Source organism: Barbus barbus, assembly GCF_936440315.1.
Source record: "Barbus barbus genome assembly, chromosome: 11".
NCBI classification, from domain to species: domain Eukaryota; kingdom Metazoa; phylum Chordata; class Actinopteri; order Cypriniformes; family Cyprinidae; genus Barbus; species Barbus barbus.
Genome location: NC_136739.1, coordinates 19,351,658 through 19,372,037, shown reverse-complemented (window position 1 = coordinate 19,372,037; position 20,380 = coordinate 19,351,658). Strand labels below are relative to the sequence as shown.

At 38.9% G+C, this 20,380-nt stretch overlaps 1 protein-coding gene across 1 annotated transcript in view; it reads left to right on the top strand.

Moving 5' to 3' along the window:
• Window positions 1-19,496, top strand: part of LOC306877341 (exportin-4-like) — a 38,503-nt gene extending 19,007 nt beyond the window's left edge. The window contains exons 8-23 of the mRNA XM_079429063.1: window positions 4,919-5,076; window positions 6,804-6,978; window positions 8,347-8,523; window positions 8,797-8,939; window positions 9,020-9,165; window positions 9,362-9,539; window positions 12,032-12,191; window positions 12,393-12,562; window positions 14,285-14,459; window positions 14,571-14,864; window positions 14,963-15,143; window positions 15,235-15,353; window positions 15,473-15,603; window positions 15,755-15,872; window positions 18,032-18,124; window positions 18,225-19,496. Coding sequence (XP_079285189.1) covers window positions 4,919-5,076; window positions 6,804-6,978; window positions 8,347-8,523; window positions 8,797-8,939; window positions 9,020-9,165; window positions 9,362-9,539; window positions 12,032-12,191; window positions 12,393-12,562; window positions 14,285-14,459; window positions 14,571-14,864; window positions 14,963-15,143; window positions 15,235-15,353; window positions 15,473-15,603; window positions 15,755-15,872; window positions 18,032-18,124; window positions 18,225-18,422 — 2,616 coding nt within the window. The 3' untranslated portion in view covers window positions 18,423-19,496. The remainder of the gene's footprint in view (window positions 1-4,918; window positions 5,077-6,803; window positions 6,979-8,346; window positions 8,524-8,796; window positions 8,940-9,019; window positions 9,166-9,361; window positions 9,540-12,031; window positions 12,192-12,392; window positions 12,563-14,284; window positions 14,460-14,570; window positions 14,865-14,962; window positions 15,144-15,234; window positions 15,354-15,472; window positions 15,604-15,754; window positions 15,873-18,031; window positions 18,125-18,224) is intronic.
• Window positions 19,497-20,380: the final 884 nt, after the last annotated feature.

Genomic DNA, 20,380 nt, shown 5'->3' with positions numbered 1-20,380 from the left:
ATATTATATATTGTGTTTTTGGGGTTTTGTACATTGCCTATATGTATATTTGTATATTACAGGTACATCTCATAAAATTTGAATATCGTGAAAAAGGTCAATATTTTTTGTCACTCATTTCAGAAAGTGAAACCCATATATTATATAGATTCATTACACATAGAGTGAAATATTACAAGCCTTTATTTCTTGAAATTTTGATGATTATGGCTTGCAGATAATGAAAACCCAAAATTCAGTGTCTCAGAAAATTTGAATATTACATAAGATCAATAAAACAAGGATATTTTAAACAGAAATGTCAGGCTTCTGAAAAGTATGTTCATTTCTATGCACTTAATACTTGGTTGGGCCTCCTTTTGCATGAATTACTGCATCAGTGCGGCGTGGCATGGAGGCAATCAGCCTGTGGCACTGCTCAGGTGTAATGGAAGCCCAGTTTGCTTTGATAGCGGCCTTCAGATCATCTACATTGTTGGGTCTGGTGTCTCTCATCTTCCTCTTGACAATACCCCAGATTCTCTATGGGGTTCAGGTCAGGCGAGTTTGCTGGCCAATCAAGCACAGTAACACCATGGTCATTGAACCAGCTTTTGGTACCTTTGGCAGTGTGGGCAGGTGCCAAGTCCTGCTGGAAAATGAATCAGCATCTCCATAAAGCTTGTCTGCAGAAGGAAGCATGAAGTGCTCTAAAATTTCCTGGTAGATGGCTGCGTTGACTGTGGACTTCAGAAAACACAGTGGACCAACACCAGCAGATGACATGGCAGCCCAAATCATCACTGACTGTGGAAACTTCACACTGGACTTCAAGCAACATGGATTCTGTGCCTCTCCACTCTTCCTCCAGACTCTGGGACCTTGATTTTCCAAATGAAATGCAAAATTTACTTTAATCTGAAAAGAGGACTTTAGACCACTCAGCAACAGTCCAGTTCTTTTTCTCCACAGCCCAGGTAAGACGCTTCTGAATCTGACATTGTTTCTGTTTCAGAAGTATCTTTGTAGCCCTTTTCCTGAAGATGTCTGAGCGTGGTGACTCTTGATGCACTGACTCCAGCTTCAGTCCACTCCTTGTGAAGCTCTCCCAAGTGTTTGAATCAGCTTTGCTTGACCGTATTCTCAAGCTTGCAGTCATCCCTTTTGCTTGTGCACCTTTTCCTACCCAAATTCTTCCTTCCAGTCAACTTTGCATTTAATATGCTTTGATACAGCACTCTGTAAACAGCCACACCTTTCAGTAATGACCCTCTGTGACTTATCCTCTTTATGGAGGGCGTCAATGTTCGTCTTCTGGATCATTGCCAAGTCAGCAGTCTTCTCCATTATTGTGATTTCAAAGAACAAGAGATACCCGGAATTTATACTGTAGGGATGGTCGTTTATTGAAACTCAAATGTAAATATTCTAATATTTTGAGATACTGATTTTTGACTTTCATGAGCTGTAAGCTCTAATCATCAAAATTAAAACAAAAAAAACTTTTGAAATGTTTTACTTTACATGCAATGAATCTAAAATATATAACTTATGTTTCACTTTTTGAAATAAGTTACAAGAAAAAATTTACTTTCACGATATTCCAATTTTTTTAGATGTACCTGTATTCTTTTATTATCTGTGTCCTGTCCTGTAAAAAATCTTACCAATCCCAAATTTTTGAATGGTAATGTAAATATAGTCTCTTTTGACTTTTGTTTTGACAAAAGTAGAGATGGGGAGAACAGGTAAAGATGGATAGGTCAGCAAGTGAGCCAGATTCAAACACTCATCTCCCATGTAAGCACCTAAGTGTCTAGACAATGACTCTGATAGATTTGTACCATTAATTTAGGATTATTTGAGAGTTCAGTGAAGTTTTACTGGTATTTCCAGTGGGTGGGGGGAATGTTTTTGTTAAGGGATGAGGACTGGTCAGCTGTCACACCCTCTGTGTCTTTACGAGTCTCCTTGTAGCTGTGTGTGGTGCTCTCTTTGTTTTTCTACGCCCATGCCAGGGGGATCTGTGTGTGTTAGGGTGAGTTATTGAACGGGAGGGTGAGTGTGCGTGTGTCGGCCTGTCAGCGTTGTCTGTGTGTGTATGTTGGCTCCTCAGCTGTTGGTCCTCACTTCTCAGCTGTGCCCTGAACAGACGAGGGGGCGTCCAGACACGCGCTGCCGGGGTCAGAGGTGACTAGAGATAAGCTGCAGGATTAGACTCTGAACCCAGGATTCAGAGCTCCTGTTAACAGCCTCCAATCCTCCCTCAGGTGGTCTGAGGAGGGGGCAAGCATCCATCTAAAGAGAAGCGGTCTCTTGGCCTCTTTGATTGCTTTTCAGAGGTTTGGAAACATGCAGAAGAGAGAAAATGAAGCATAACTTAAAATAAATCTCATATTCTCTTCGCACCTAATAAAGCCATGGCTGCGCTAACATTTTCCTACCAGCCAAACCGACTGAAGGGTGTTTTTGTTTGTGGTTTTAGTTTAGGTTTGTTCTTACACCCTCCGTCTTCACATACTCACCCATTTAGTAACAAACAGTCACATTTTTATACATCCATAAAATGGGTGAAACTCTGAAAAACATGTCTGGGTTACAATTCAATATAAAACACACACAAAAAGCTAGAGAAAAAAGATATTTTGCTTTACCGAAAATAGATTATAAATTAGGACCCTTAAGATTTGAATTGTGACATTTATTTTCATTACGGTCAAGCACATTACCCCCAAATCCTTATTACAGTGTGTCCAGACATTTCACATTTTTGCTTTTTTTTTTTTTGTTCTAATTTAGTAGCGATTCTCATTGCAAATGTTTTTATTTTATTTTTATTTTTTTATATAACTTAATATTTATATTTCTGCATTGCATTGTGATATGTATTTATTTATGGTTAATGAGGTCTCTATTCAAAACACGCCTTTCTTTGTGTATTACATATTTTCTTTATTGTACATTTTTATAATTTTGAATTTTGAGGTGCAGTATGATAGCGATTCTTATTGTCATTACTGTTATTTTCTTATAAAAAGTATTTCATACAAAGATTAATTTTTTTTTAAATGTATTTTCATTTCAGTATTTTGTGCATTTCAGTTATGAGAATAAGATTTGTATTTATCTACTTGTTTATTTGAGAATGAGGTGTCTAAAAAAAAAAAGTCATTTTTTTATATTATATTTTTTCTTTAAATACATTTCTTTATTTAGTATGTAGTCTTTATAATTTAGTATTTTGTCCCCATGTGTTTAGCGCTAAGCAAAGTTTTAGAAGCTGAGATCAGATTCTGACTCCGAGCATGTGCATGGTTTGTTTATGGTATAAACACAATCAGGGCTTGTTATGGCACTTTGAGTATAACGCTGTCATGAGGTGATTGATTGTGGCCTCTGATTTTGTAACAGGATCTGAACATACTGAATGTGACTGAAGCAATGAGCGGTGAGAATAGAAAACAAGAGAGGGTCTAATCCTCCCCGTGGACAGACACGAGGCTTTGTCTTTTCTCTATTAATAGGTCTCCCTGTTGTTTTTCTCTCTCTAGAATTCAATTCGGAGAGCTACCTTGTCTTGTTTTGATTTAGATGCCCCCCTTTGCCCCCTGCCAGACTCCAACTATAGTCGGACTCAAGGCGATTGGCATAGTTTGCATGGCGTGGATGTTCTTCAGCGCAGCTGTTTGTACAGAGCATGCTGCTCACAGAGCGTTGGCCTTGTACTCTTTCTTTCTTCTCTTTCCCTATCCAGTTCTCTCTCTCTCTCATCTGCCCCTCACACCCCTCCTCTTTCTCTTTCTCCCTCCCTCTATTCTTCAGCTCAGAAGATGATTTCACACCGCTCTAGCAGACAGGGCTGTGCTATGGTGTGTTAGTGTTAGCACTCTACCCAGTGGCTGATGTTCATCCGTGTATCTGTAGGAGGTGGTATGTGTTAGGAAAATGCCGCTTTAGGTACGTCCACGGTCTTCCAGATCGTTCAGTGGGCTCCGTGCACCTCTTCGCACAGCATCTCTGCCAGAACGTCTGGCGAACAGACGAACGAGAGTAAGATTCCAGGGATTTAGGAAAGAAAAAGAGCAAAGGAGTGTGCCAAACAACCACATGTGCTGGAAACTCGGGTCAGTCCGCTCAGAAACGTTTAGCCGTCTCTTCAGCCATGTAGCGCTCTCTTTTCGCCGCTGAACGCCTCGGACTGGATTGGTAATTGAGAAGCCGATCTGATTGATTGGCTTGGGTTGTGGCAGCCAGGTGGCGAGGCGCAGTAGTTTTGCCATTGGCGAAGGTGAGGGGTATTCCACAATTTTCCTCCGTTCGTTATTCCACTGAGCAGAAGGTTTCAGAGACTTGCGTGAGATGAGAAATCGAAGACAGACCTGCGTATCTGTGCATAAGAGAGGGCAGAAGAAAAAGTGGAGGAGAGGGAAAGTATGTTTTTGTATGTCAATGAGAGAGGCTTTTCTCTGTGATTCAGGGAGACTGTGCGAGCTCCCAGCCCGTGTGTTTTGTCAGCTGCCCATGGGCCGGTCTGCAGTTCCTCCTGGACTCTTTGAGGGGGCCTGTCTGGTTTTAACACTGTAGAGTATACCTACGGTCGCATTTACAGTCTCTAGAACCTCCGCTGCTTCTTTTCTTTCTCATGCGCTCATATGATATCATGTCTCCTGAGAAGAAGGATTTCAGTCTGTTGGTGAGCTGCGCTGATGTCGGTTTTGAGAGTTGATCATTAGGTTCGTTTTAGGATATCTTGATCTTTGTGTGCTTGTCGTCGATGTCGGTTAGTCATTGAAGGTATACATTTTGGCATTAAAATGTACTCTTGAGTTCAGAAAGTCGATGATCTGGTATCAGGCTTGCGTCTTTTATTATGCTTTTGGAATTAGGATCGGTTTACACCAGTGTAATGAGTTGACGTGTTTTTGTCTTTGTCTTGTAGGTGCACAGGAAGATCAGAGAGGACTCAGACATGGCGCAGGATTCCCTTCAGTGCCTGGCCCAGCTGGCCTCCATGCATGGCCCCATCTTCCCCGATGAGAGCGCTCAGGTGACCTACCTGGCCCACCTGGTGGAGGGATTGCTCAACATGATCAATGGGTGCGTTTCTCTGAACTGCACTCACATGCTTGTCATTCACAAATGTTATTTTGTAGGGCTGGGTAAAAAATATAGATTCTCCGATTTTAATCGATCTTCAGTTTAACGCAACAATATCGATTCGGGAAATCCCCGAATCGATTCTTAATGTGCGTGCTTCACGTAAGAGGATATGAATATTCACCTCTCGTCCTGAAGGTGTCACCATCTTTCGAATTGCTCCACTAAAAAAAACAACTGTGTGCATCCTATTATTAATGTAGATGTGTATTTCAGTAATAAACTTAAGTAGGAGAGTTTCAGTTACCAGCATTTATATCAAAATATGGATCCCATGTCTGCAAAACTAACATTTTTAAATGAAATATTGATAGCTAATCGATATCGAATCGAATCGAAATCGAATCGAAACCACAAAAAAAAGAATCGAATCGCAGAATTGGTCACAATACCCAGCCCTATTATTTTCTATTTAGATAACTGCATAGTAGTTGTGTCTAACAAAGGTGGACCTAATGTAAACACATCTAGGTCACATTTCACCCCACAATCATTACAATTAATAAAATAATTTAAATTTTTCGTTATTAATTTAGGACCAGTAATGAAATTTTACAGCAGTGCAAAACATTTTAATGATCTTAAACATAGGCTTGTTAATTTCTTTTTGATAGTTTTTTTAGTTTTTTAGTTAAATATGGCTCAGCCGTGTTCTTGACAGGGAGATTCTGCCATAATCTCAAGTCCCAAAACTACTGCCCCATTTATTTTTAAAATCAGGGGACAGAAATGCAGGATAGGCACAATAAATGAATAAAATACTACTACTACTATTTGTAATAGTATTCTTTATTTTCTCCATTTATATTTATAGAATTAAATGAAACTAAATAAATACTGTTAATTCATTTTATTTATTAAGCATAAATGGAGGAAATGTGTGCTCATAACAACCTCTTAAAAATTATTTTCTACGAACCAAATATGATCTATTAATAAAATTAATTTTTATACACCATGTATTGGCAGAGTTGTGTGTTAGGACTTGCATTGTAAATGCTCTAATAATGTCTATAAAGATGGAATGATGTCTCTGCAGCTTTAAATAACACACATTCTCTCATACACTGCTGTTTGGAATTTGAGAACAAGTAGGCGCAGTGAGTCGGGGTCTCTCTTCCTACTCCTCCCTCTCTCTGTCTCTGCCATTCTGTAATCACCTATTCCTGGAGCATTTTTCCAGTTGCATCATCGGAAAACCATGCGGCAGGTCCGCCAATCTGCCGTGATTGAACTCTTCTGCTTACAATTTAAGTCCATCTGATATGGGTTAGAGACGCAGTTGGGAGCATAAAGAAAGGCAGACCTCGAGTGCTTTTTCAGAACTAAAGAGGGGGAAAAAAACCTGTGTTCCCAGAATCCAGGTAGTGTGCCAGCACAACAGCAGTTTGATGTTGTAGTTGAGATCTTTTAAGTCTCCCTTTACAGCAGCTGAGGTATTTGTGCTTATAGACAAATATTTTCAGGGGAACTAAACCATAAATGTTGAATTCCAGTGGATGAACATTTAGACTATACCATACGTGCACTCTGGACCATTGCAGGTTTACACAGTATCTCGTGCTACCAGATAGGCCCAGATGATGGAGGTTAGTTGTTGGATGATCCTTTAAGGGACTGCCACTGTTATTATTATTTGTTCTTAACTGTCTTTTACCCTGTAACAGGATTGAGATTGAAGACTCTGAGGCTGTAGGCATCTCTAACATCATCAGTAACCTCATCAGCACATTTCCCAGAAGCGTTCTGACAGCTCTCCCGAACGAGCTCTTTGCCTCTTTCATTAACTGCCTCACACTGCTCACGTGCTCGTTTGGTCGCAGCGCCGCCCTGGAGGAGGTGGTGAGTACTGCATTTGTACCACAACAGACCACAACCACACTTAACAGGGTAGCTGAGGTCTATGAATGTCAATTCTGTGTTTTATATATATTTATATAATCTGTTGCAGCAGACATTTTACTGTATTTAATAGAAAAATAAAACCATTAAACTAGGGTATTGGCACTGATTTGATTCCATTAAGATTCACAAGTTATTTATTTGGGGTCTGTAAAGTTTTATTGTTTTTGAAAGTCTCTTATGCTCACTGAGACTGCATTTATTTGATTAAAAATACAGTAATAACTGTAATATTGTGAAAAAAATAAAAATCCAATAAAAATCGTTCTATTTTAAAACTTATTTTATCCCTGTGATGGAAAATCAGATTTTCAGCAGCGAAAGTTTAGAAAAGTATAGAAAGTTTAAAAGAACAGCATTTAGCCTATTTCAGGGGTGTCGAACTGAGTTCCTGGAGGCCCACAGCCCTGCAGAGTTTAGCTCCGACTCTAATTAAAGACACCTGATCCAGCTAATCAAGTCATTCAGGCTAATTTGAAAACTAGATGGTTTGTGTGTTGGAGCAGGGTTGAACTAAACTCTTCAAGGCTGCAGCCCTCCAGGAACTCAGTTTGACAAACCCGGCCTATTTGAAATAGCAAAACATTTATAATCTTACAAGCATTTGTTTAATATTTGATCAGTTTAATGCATTCTTGCAGAATAAAAATATAAATTTCCCGCAAACTTTTGGATGGTAGTGTATATTAAACTCTTTCATGGCAAATTAATAAAAATTCAAATGATATATTTTTTTACTTATTTACAGAACACTAAACTTTTTAATATAGGTGTATGATTTACACACTAAATTTGGTGAGGTTGATGTATGTTCTTTATACATAGCTATGTTTCCATCCAAAGTTATGAATAAACTTATGTGCAAAATTATTGCATAATGTTGCATAAAACATTTGTGAATAAAGCACCGTTTCCATCCAGAGAGTTGAAGAGAACAAAATCGTCACTCCCTGATTAACTTTAAAAATTACAAATTAAATTTGCTGCAGTAAATCGTAGAAGGCACTTTATATAATATCTTTTGAAAACAATAAACAGACGAAACGCGGTCTTATTTTCAGAGCCTGCTGTTTAGGAACCCAGTTCTGGGAGTTAATTATAACAAAGGACTTCGATGAGACTTTGCTCAAGCAATTTCGAATGACAAAACTAGCATTTCAGATGCTGTGAAATGAGATCGGTCCGTTCGTTGGTTGGTCCAGTTTTATGCTGTCCCATTGCAAGGTTACATGTCTTTTTTTGATGTGCATTAAATCATGGAATATTGAAAGGGATGTGTCATTGTTACTTATGTCTATTTTTCTCTAGCTGGATAAGGATGACATGGTGTACATGGAGGCATATGATAAGCTGCTGGAGTCCTGGCTGACGCTGGTGCAGGAGGACGAACACTTCCCTCGGGGCTGCTTTGTCCAGCCGGCTGTGCAGGTCTTCAACTCCTACATCCAGTGTCACCTCGCAGCTCCCGACGGCACGAGAAACCTGGTCAGAATCTACCTTCACATCCAAACGCATCTTTCTCACCATGTTAAATCTGATCTGTTAACATTGTCAAAATGTCTCTGGTTTACCAATTATTTGGTAATTTGTTGCTTTTCTTGTTACTTTTTTTGTTGACTTTGTGGTTTGCTTTTCATCTTCTTAATTAAAATGGAAACGCATGAAGCACAACAAATGTCTAAAACAGTTTTCTTTCAAAGAATCGTCTGCTAGATGCATTCCGGCACATGTTTTCAGTCGTATGCTTTGTCGTTTTAGACTGCAAATGGTGTTGCTTCTCATGAAGAGGAAGAAATAAACGAATTACAGGAGGACGACAGAGAGCTGTTCTCAGATCAGCTGGCCAGTATTGGCATGTTGGGCCGCATCGCTGCAGACCACTGTATACCTCTGCTCACAGGGTACAGACACACAAAGCACTTCAGAGAAACCGCTGTAACAAACATCCACTGTGAGCCTTACATTTCTCATCTGTCTTCAGTTTGTTGGAGGAACGAGTCACACGGCTTCACGGGCAACTCCAGAGACACCAACAGCACCTCATGGCATCTGCTGACCCGGGCACGGTGGACCGGAAAGTTCTAGATGACCTTTATGAAGACATTCATTGGCTCATATTAGTGTCAGGTCTGTGTGACATTCTGTCATCATTTACTCACCTCATATCTTTCATTTTCGCTCACAAATGCAAGTAGCATGTTTAACCACATATGTATATGGAGGTTTCCATTCATCGATATTACACATTATAATGTGTAAAGCATTTGTCCACTCATTCAAGTTGCTTTTTGTCGTTGTATTAAAGTATTTGGTGTTTTAACAGGTTACCTCTTGGCTGATGACCCTCAGGGTGAAACACCATTGATACCTTCAGAAGTGATGGAGTACTCTATCAAACACTCGACTGAGGTGGATATCAACACTACACTGCAGCTGCTAGGCTCTCCTGGAGAGAAGGCCACCTCCATCCCTGGATGCAACAGGACAGACTCAGTTATCAGGTTGAGAGACCTCACATTATGCATGTGAAAGTGTGTCAGTACTCTGTAAAGTTTCTTGTTTATCGATTGTTAGTAGGTGTGGGAATTAAGATATGATTTAGTTTTTATTTACATTTTTCATGCATTATTGTCCAGTTTTCATTGTTTAATTTATTTATTATTTTCCTTTTTTACGACACTTTCACAAGTAGACCAGATGCTTTCAAGCTGATTCTTGTGCACTCAGGGCATTGTGCTAGGATATAGACTCCTGTCTTGTGTGGCATCATCAATGACTTTTGATAGCCATGAAGATGTAGGAGGAGTTTGTGAAAGGATGTTTTCCACACAACTGAAAATGATGGAAAATATAGTTGGGTGTTGAAGTTGGCTTGAAATATAATTATCAGATTGTTTCGTTTAAAAGGTATTCATAGAAATAGACATGAAATTTGATGTTGGAAATATGATGGTGGCACTAGATGGTTTGAGAGACTGAAAATTCAGCTTTACCATCACAGGAATAAATTGCATTTTAAGATTTATTAAAATAGAAAACTGTTATTCAAATAAATAGTTCTCAATATTACTGCTTTTTCTTTTAACACCTGGTTGTCTGATAAATGCCTTTTTCCAGACGTAGTGGTAATGATCAGCTTGTGAGCAGATTAAAAAGCCAGCTGCTGATTATTCTGCCTACAGGAACAATGACTTGTTTAAAATGTATCACTCAGAATTGCTGCTGGAGAGAGCAGGCGTGGTGTAGCACAGGCCGTTTGATCTGCAGTTCATTTGCCCAGCGGGGGAATGCCCTGGCACGCGCCCAGCTAGGCCTGCCACGCGAACAGCAGCCCTCAAGTGGCCCCAGCCCCGGCGCCAGCCAATGTTGCAGCACCACTCCCCACACATTATTCAATTAGAGCCAGGCCAGGTGCCACTCAGAGCCCAGGGTCAGAGGGGAGCACTAGGGACCCGGAGTCGTGCGAGTGTTCAGAAGCTATTTCCAAGTTGATCGTTTCTATTTTCATGTAGTTTCTACATTCACCATTGTTGTATGGCTGGTTTGATGTAAAATTTTATTATTATTATTATGTACATATTAACAAATAATAATTATAATAAAATATTAACATTATTTTATAATATTTTTAAACAGTAATAAAAAATAACCAATACAGCTTTTTTATATCACAAATAAAAATATATTAATATAATATTTTTTTAAGTAGTTATTATTATTATTATTATTATTATTAATAATAATAATAATAGCAGTAATACTATTACTGCTAATAATAGTAATAATATATTAATACTATTTATATTATAGGAAATATTAATAAAATTCATAAAAAAATACATGTTATTACTATTATTATTATTTTATGAATATTAACAATAAATAATTATTATAATACAAATATTATTGTTAATATTTTTAAACTGTAGTAATAAACAATAAATTATTTTATATAACATTACTGCTAATAATAGTAGTTTTATAATAGAAACAGTAGTATTATAATAAATATTAATACAAATATAAATGAATACATGTTGTTTTTATTGTTTATTGTTGGTGGTTGTTGTTGTTATTATTATTATTATTATTATTATTATTTTATGTGAAGGGGGAAAGGAGCAGGAGGTGGGCTGCAGATGTTAAACGCACAGGGATTTTTTTTTCCTTGGCATTTCCAAGCAGATATTTGATCTGATTCTAATCTGATTGGAATGGGATACAGACTGTGAATTTAATGAATAGTGTAATTTTAATGATGTAGAAGCTGTTAATGCGGTTACTGGTTGAGTCTCATAGAGACCTAGTGGTATTGTCTGCAAAAATCTTCCTGTAATCTGATTTGGGCTTAATGGATGGTTTATTCCAAAACTGTGGAATGGGATAGAGGTGAGGATTGAAAGACTGGAAGGACGCTGAGATGATGGGTAGGGGAGGGATGGAGAATGTGAATGTGGGCGATGTGGAGGTCAAAGGATTTGGAGAGACAGTAGGCTTGTGATGGATGGGGGAACGCGGGCAGACAGTAGAGGATTTGGAAAGACAGTGGGCCAAGGGATTGTGTTTCTCAATAACAGTCACAGACCCCGCAGCTCCGAAATGTCAGTGAGGTTTTATCTTTACAAACAATGTGAAACATTTAATGGTGCTGCACTCCGCAGGGCGCATGGGATATCGCTCTTCCAGGATAGTAAGCTGCTGTAATCCCTTTCTTGTTTTTTTTTTTTTTTTTTTTAAAACCAGTGGAGGTGTGAAGGAATGATAGCGTTTGTTATTGCGGGCCTTTGTTGAGTCTCAGTGCATCTAGACAGAACCGCCATGAACTCTTTTCCATCCCCTTTGCCATTTCGCTCCCTTGCTTTTCTTCTCTCTTCATTTTTCTAGAACCAACAGACTGTAAAATTTTATTTCAGATTGTTCTGCTGGCAGGAAGTTGCCTCATCTATATGCAGCTAGATTTGCACTTCCATTTCTCTGTATCTCTCTGTCACAGGTTGTTATCGGCGGTGCTAAGAACCTCAGAGGTGGAGTCTCGGGCTACACGAGCGAGTCTGACTGAGCTTCTGAGTCCTCAGATGGGCAAAGACATTGTCTGGTTTCTTCGGCGCTGGGCCAAGACATACCTGTTAGTAGACGAGAAGCTCTACGGCCAAGTGAGTTGCTAAAATGAGATCAATCAATGTGTGGAAACAAGCAGGCATGATGTCTGAATGAAGCCTTCAGTTCGTTTCTTTTTTGGCTCCATTCAAAAATCACGCACAAATTCTTGGAACCAAACCGAAGACATTTTTATGTGCCGCTTTATTACTTCTGACTCTTCCTCTGAGTGTTTGTCTTTTACTTCTCTCCCTCAGATCAGTATGCCTCTCAGCACAGCATTTGGAGCAGACACGGAGGGAGCGCAGTGGATTGTGGGATATCTGTTGGAGAAAGTGATCAATAATCTGTCGGTGTGGAGCTCTGAGCCAGAGCTGGCTAATGACACTGTGGAGCTGCTGGTGACTCTGGTGGAGAAAAGAGAGAGGTTTGTGCCTGCTTGCTGGAGTAATGCGTATGTGGGCATCAATGAGGGCTAAATATTGAGCCTAACGCCCTGCAGGACAGCTACTCACTGACAGGCACACAAGGAGGCTGTGCTGATGTCTTCATAAACTGTCAGTTGATACAAGACCAAATGCTTTCAATGTGCCCCGCCTGCTGGTGGAATTGTGCTATCGCACTGCAAAGTGATTTCTTAACTTAAAGTCGGCATGAAGGGCGGAGCTAGTGATGTGAGGCGTAAACGCTGGGATAAACAACAGGGGGAAAGCAGAAGCTGATGCTTCCCTTTATAGCACTGACACCAGTCAAGGTGGAGTACGTTACCCTTAAACACTGAAAATATATTAGGATATTACGACAACATTACTCTTAGGAAATCGCAAACTAATTTGTTTCATGAATATGACTTAACCTGATGAGGACGTGCTTAGTCATTCAGGCAGTCGCTCTCTCTCTCTCTCTCGCTCTCTTGCGCAGTTTAAGTATGTTTTGGGCTGTTGATCATGGTCGTCATCCCTAATAAATAAAGCATTTATTCATGATTGGGTCTCGGTGGTGAATCCAGTGGCGAGAAATCCCCCACCACTAACTGCAAACTCATGTGCAAACTGGCGTTTCAGATCTGCCTCCATTTTGTTCGTAACGCCCCAACTTCCAACGATCCAATCAATTCCCGAAGGACGACATCAAGCCCCGCCCTCTTATTTCAGATGCCGTTTCACTCGGATATACGTCACAGTAGAGAAGAGAAGACAGTCGCAACTTCCGTTTCATGCCGACTTTTAGATTGCATATTGCTACATGAATAAATGTAAATTAACAGTAAATGACACTGTATCAATGCAAATCTTTTTAGAACGAAATATTGCATTGAGTAGTTTCTGACATTTGCTAACTCTTAAGTCCATTCATAAAGGTTTTATTTTTATTTTTATATATAAAGAATGCAGTTTTTTTCTATAAAATCTAAGCATATAGTGATTAGTCAATGTCAAGCACAAAAAAGGGGCAGTATAATTTTTTTATGTTTTTGAAAAGGCCCAGTAAATGTATATTTAAAAAAAAAAAAGGAAAAACAGCAAAATACAGTTAAAATGGTAATATTGTTAAAATTATTACAATGTTTTCTATTTTAATATATTTTATTCGTGTAATGGCTAAGCTGTATTTTCAGCATCATTACTCCAGTCTTCAGTGTCACATGATCCTTCAGAAATCATTCTAATATGATGTTTTGATGCTCAAGAAACATTTATTGTCAAGGTTGAAAACAGCTGTTCCTCTTAATATTTTCTTGTGAAAAAATGTGAGACAATATTTTAGGATTCCTTCAGCAGTTCAAACTAAACAGCATTTATTTGAAAAATAAATCCTTTGGGAGTTTATAATTTTCTTGCTATATTTGATCAACTTAATGCATCCTGAATAAAAGTAAGTTTAAAACAAACACAAAATCTTACTGACCCCAGATTTTGGACTTTGGTTTATGTGCATGTTCCAACTTGGCAAATTCAAGCTCTTGCGTCTCTCATAAATAATAGTGATGCAACACATTTGAATGTTATACAGGTCTGAAATGTCATGAGTGATTGATTGAAAGATGATTTCTTGGGTGAACTATTCCATTAACCTTTCAGTAAAATGTACTCTTCTGATATGAGGCTTGTTCATTTGTGTTTCTCAACTCTTTCCTCTGACGGTTCAGGGCTAATATTGTTGTGCAGTGTGAGAACTGGTGGAATTTGGCCAAGCAGTTTGCCAGTCGCAGCCCTCCCTTACATATGCTGTCCAGCACAGTCCAGCGGACTCTAATGAAAGCCCTGGTCCTGGGCGGCTTTGCTCATATGGATTCTGATACCAAACAACAATACTGGGCCGAGGTGAGGAGAAAACTTTTATAGAGAAATATTTGTAAGATTAAGCATGATTGCTAATGAGAACACAAAGTATAGTCTCATAACTCATAGTCTCTTTATGTCTCTGCACTGCAGGTACTGCATCCACTCCAGCAGCGCTTCCTCAACCTCATTAACCAAGAGAACTTCGCCCAGATCTGTCAAGAGGAAGCCGTGAAGCAGGAGATCGTTGCCACTCTAGAAGCTCTGTGCGGCATCGCAGAAGCAACGCAGATCGACAATGTGGCATCTCTCTTCAGCTTCCTCATGGACTTCCTATCCAGCTGCATCGGCCTCATGGAGGTCTACAGAAACTCACCAGAAACGGTCAACCTCATCATAGAGGTGTTTGTGGAAGTGGCCCACAAACAAATCTGCTACTTGGGCGAGGTGAGACATTAGCGCTTGCATTGATTTTAATGTGATCACACATTTTGAATGTGCGCATCCTGAATATATTTTTCAACACCACGTCTCTGTCTCCACAGACCAAGTCTATGAAACTGTACGAGGTGTGCTTGACACTGCTGCAGGTTTACTCCAAGAACAATCTGGGTCGCAAGAGACTAGATGTAGCCTCAGAGGAGGACCAGTACCAGGACCTTCTGCTCATCATGGAGCTCCTCACCAACCTGCTCTCCAAAGAGTTCATTGACTTCAGTGACACAGGTATGAGTGTTCATTCATGATTCACTTAATTTGCATCTTAGCTCGTGAGTGTTTACTTGAGAGATGAGGAGTAACTGTGTTTTTTGTGCAGATGAGGTGTTTCGTGGGCAGGAGCAGAGCTCTGGTGCTGGACGGGCCGTATCAGCTGCTGATGTTGTGCTGTATGGGGTGAATATTGTATTGCCACTCATGTCTCAGGACTTGCTTAAGGTAAAATTTGACTTGAGTTTGAGCTGTGTTTTGAAAATTATTAAAGATGCTCTTATATGTTGTTTCTTGTTTAAGGTGGCCTACTGTTCTGAAACACTCTTTCTTTCTCTTGTACCCAGTTCCCTTCTCTGTGTAACCAGTATTATAAGCTCATCACCTTCATCTGTGAGATTTTCCCAGAGAAGATCCCGCAGCTGCCAGAGGAGCTCTTCAAAAGTCTCATGTGCTCCCTGGAGCTTGGCATGACCTCGTATCCTTGCTGTTTGTGTGTATACAGTCACATTATTTAAAGTCTGTGCTTGCTAAGCATATGGTGTTTGATTTTCCTTGTTTAGAGTTTTTTTGTTGTTGTTGAATTACGGTGGGTATGTTCTAGTGTTTTTCCTTAACACACTCTGCAGGATGAGCTCAGAGATCAGTCAGCTCTGTCTGGAGGCTCTATCCCCATTGGCTGAGCAGTGCGCCAAGACACAGGAAAAGGACACACCCCTATTTATTGCCACACAACATTTCCTTAAAGTGAGTCACATGATGTTTAAACCATAGACTGTAAAAAAATATGGACGTAGTGTCCGTGACGTCACCCGTAGAGTTCTGAAGACCGTTTTTGAAGCCTAAAGTGGGCGTAGCCGACCGTTGCCATCTTGGCAGCGCGTCACTCCCGGATAAACGAAAATGGGCAAAGAAGCGGTACCTGGGTGGAGCTGAGGTGCCTGGTGCTGAAACCACGCCCACCTACCTCGACGCGAATGCAATTATAAATAATAAATAAATTATTCGAAATAAAATGAATAAATGAAATTATATTAGAATTTCACTCACCGGAAAAAATGTAGTCCAGGCTTCTTCTGGGACGATCTGTTAATACAATTAACCCCACAGCAAGTCATTATGACAGTGAAATAATCCCGACACGGCAGAAATGCTAAGATTAGTGGCTGGAATTTATTTATTTTTACGATAAATTAGCTGAGGTAACGTGACGGCTAACAGACAGCAGACACACGGCTAATGACCACAGCAGCGGGAATCCACCTGTCACTCAAACGTGGACACACCCTTAATTATGTCGCTTGGTTTAAACCAGTGGTCAACTGTAGTGGGTTTTTAACAGGCGATGTCTGTTGCCATTCACAAAAGTTCAAAATTTTGGGCCTGGTAAGGTTATGTTTGTTTGAAAGAAGTTGCTTCTGCTCACCAAGGCTGCACTTATTTTTTATCAAAAAACAGCAAAACAGTAATATTGGCAAATATTGTTACAATTTAAAATTTGTATTATTATTATTATTATTATTATTATTATTTAGTAATTTAGCAGACGCTTTTATCCAAAGGGACAAATGAGGGCAACCGAAGCAATCAATTGTAGTATTAAAACAACTAAAACAGATGCAAAACTAAAAGCTAAAACTTTATAAATACTATATCTACACATTTTTAAAACATAAAGAAATTAAATAAAAATGACACATGCATACAACAAAATATCAAAACTTAACATTTGAATGAAAACAAAAAATAAAGCAACAACCAATTCAAAACATTAAAGAACAAAAGATATAAGAGTATAATAATGATTCTAACATATCACAAAACCAAACACCAAAAAACAACTAAATATGTGTATGTACAACCACACACATATACACACATTTATAAATTCAATATTCTTTCATTTCCATGTAGTTTGTTGAAGTACTAAAATAACTCAAATTAAATAAAAACTAACATTTTAATAAAAAATTAATAAAAGTAAAAAAGTGATTTTCTATGTTAATATTTCATAGAAAAATATAAATATTTTAGTCATAACTAAAAAATCATTCTAATATGCTGATTTGGCATTCAAGAAACATTATTTTATCAATCCTGAAAATCTACTTAATATTTATTTAGTAAATTGTGATGTATTTTCAGGATTCTTTGATTTAAAAGAAAGTTCAGCATTTTTTGAAAATGTCTTTTGCTGTCACTTTTGATCATTTAAATTCATCCTTGCTGACTCAAAATAATTTCTCAATAACAAAAATCTTACTGACACCAGACTTTTGAACAGAGTGCATAATACAATGACAAAAGAGAACATTTAAATGCATCTCAGCACGAAAAAGTAAACCCGTTTTACACCATATTTACTCAAAATTCTATTGACAAGGCTGTCAGTTATGCAACCCATTTCCACCACTGAATAATTTTTTTTAAAAAGGTAATTGCGACTTTATCTCAAATTTATCTCACGTGAAACTTTTTTTTCTCCGAAAAATTCTCAAAATTGTGAGTTTATATCTCACAATTAATAGCTCACAATTGTACGTTTAAATCTTACAATTCTGAGACAAAAATTTTGAATTGCTAAATGTTAATTAGTAATTGTGAGAAAAAAGTCACAATTGTGAGATTAAGTGTCGTAATTACCTTTTTTTATTTTTTATTCAGTGGCGGAAACGGGCTTCCATAGTCAGTAGATATGGACTCACATAAAAGGGATGACAAATATGTCAGTATTATTTCTTGTCAGTATAATGAGAGCTTATTGGCTGAAGTCCATGATCTCAGAATGGTCAAACGTGCTAATGTCACTAACATTCATTGTAATATGTAATTGTCTGAGATTAATACATGTGTAAAATATTGATTTAATAATGCACATTTCTCTGTCACTCTCTCTTCCTGCATAGCTGGTGTTTGACATGCTTGTGCTCCAGAAGCACAACACTGAGATGACCGTAGCAGCTGGAGAAGCGCTCTATACACTAGTGTGCCTTCACCAGGTACGTTTTATGCTTACAATATGAATTTTAACGAAATGCATGATCTTGTGATGCATTAGCAGTCGATGTGGTGTTTGATAAGTGATGGTGTTTGTCTCAGGCGGAGTATTCAGAGCTGGTGGAGACGCTGCTCTCCAATCAGAGGGACGCTGTGATCTACCAGCGGCTGGCAGATGCGTTTAACAGCCTCACTGCCAGCAGCACGCCTCCAGCCATGGACCGCAAGCAGAAGGTGGCCTTCCTGAAGAGCCTGGAGGAGTTTGTTGCCAATGTGGGGGGCCTTCTGTGTGTCAAATAAGCCACTTCCTCCAGCAACTGTCCACAACAGCTTCCCTCTCCACCCCTTCTACCACTCAGAGAAGCCTTTCACCATGCCAAACCATGGAGATGCTGAGACGCCTCTGGGCCTTCAGAGACACACGCCTCCAGAGAGCAGAGAGGCTGGCGAAGGCTGAGAGGGGACGGCCGGTCGTGATCGTCTCAGTCTGACCGTTGTTTACTTTGCCACTGAGAGCTCCTCAGATGAACATTTATGAAATGCAGAGGGGTGATCTTTCTGAAAACTGACTCCTTCCTTCCCCTTTTAGACACAAACACACAAGTCTTTTTGCAGACGCTTCTCCTCGAGTGCCTTTGTATGTGGTTTCTCACTGCTCGGATCCAGCTGTCTACAGGGACGAATAGAACCGTGTCGTACTGCTATCACGGTAACTAGGATTGTGAGATGTGGTTGCCTTGATAACGAAAAAGCCTTTCCCAATGAAACTTTAATTGCAGCAAGGCCCTTTTGGAAAACCAAATCATTTTTTTTTGTTTAAGGTTGTATATATATTTTCGAAAAAGACAAAAAATGAAAGTGTTTAAAAGGACTGAAAGGTTTTTATAAGATTATAGTTGATGGAACGTTCTGATTATTTTTTTTATTGTTATACAACTTCACCAGGAGGACAAGGGGCTAGTTTGATTGATTTGAATGATTGTAGTTTTACTCTTTGCCATGGTCATTTCGCCCTAATCGCAGCAGTATCGCTGAAAGCATTCTCGACAAAAATACAGGTCTGTTGAATTATGATGGACATTTTCACACGATCGCCTCGCAATGAGGTTTTGTTTTTCAAAAATAACTTTAAACAGTGTTCCACATACACTAGCACACACACACACAAACACACACAAACTCAGAATTGTGGAACAGTCGAGATGTTGCTGTAGCAATAAAATACCAAAAATGATGATCGAGGGATGTCAGCAGTTTTATTCAGGGCATTTGATGGTCTTTATTTCCATTGTTCAAAGCACTAATTGTTATTTTGGAATTCCTGAAATGATCTGTAAAGTGTATATAAACTTGCTATAAAAAAGTGAGTGGTCTTTCTTGGTCTATATTATTTTAATATGTTGTCTGTCGGAATGAAATATCTGGTCTGGAAGGTTGGTCTCAAGCGCCTTTGGCCAGATTTTACATTTGTGCAATTGTTTTGGTGTGTGTAGAACAGAAGGACAGTAATGGTGGGTGTTCACTGCCGTTGATTACCGCAGGTTACATCAATACACCAGAAGGAGGCGACAACTGAGTGTTTTTTTGGTTTTGGCAGCGGCTATTTGCACTGTGTAAATAGCAATTAGATGCTATTTACATTGTGCAAATAGCATATTTTCTTAGCGATAGATTCTATTTGCACTGTTAAAATAGTAAGATTTTCTGCAATTTATACTACTTATTGCAAATAGTGGCAATTATCTGCACCTCAGCATTGTAGTACATTATAAAACAGTACGCAATAACATATTGAGTGTAAATTATAGATTTAATTCAAATTATTAAATGGATGCCACCTTATTGGTACAATAAAGCCCTCCCTACACCTACACTGCTTTCCCAGGGAAAGCAAGAGCTGATAAAAAAAAAAATGTAAAAACTGTAACTTGAATGCAATGTAAGTCGCTTTGGATAAAAGCGTCTGCTAAATGCATAAATGTAAATGTAAATTACACTAACACCCGATACTCTTATTTTCAACTTTTTGATTATTTCCTTCATTTTTATTGACAAACAAATGCCTTTCCGATGCGATATGAGATTTGAAAAGGGAGAAAAAAAGTTCGGCAAAAGGGGTAAAGACTAGAAGGGATACGTATGGCGCTACTGGGCATGCGCACATCAATAGAGCATACTTTTTGTCACTATACAATGATAGTTACCATTTTTTCATTCCTGTAAGGGGTAGGTTTAGGGTTGGGTAGGTCTAGGCGTTA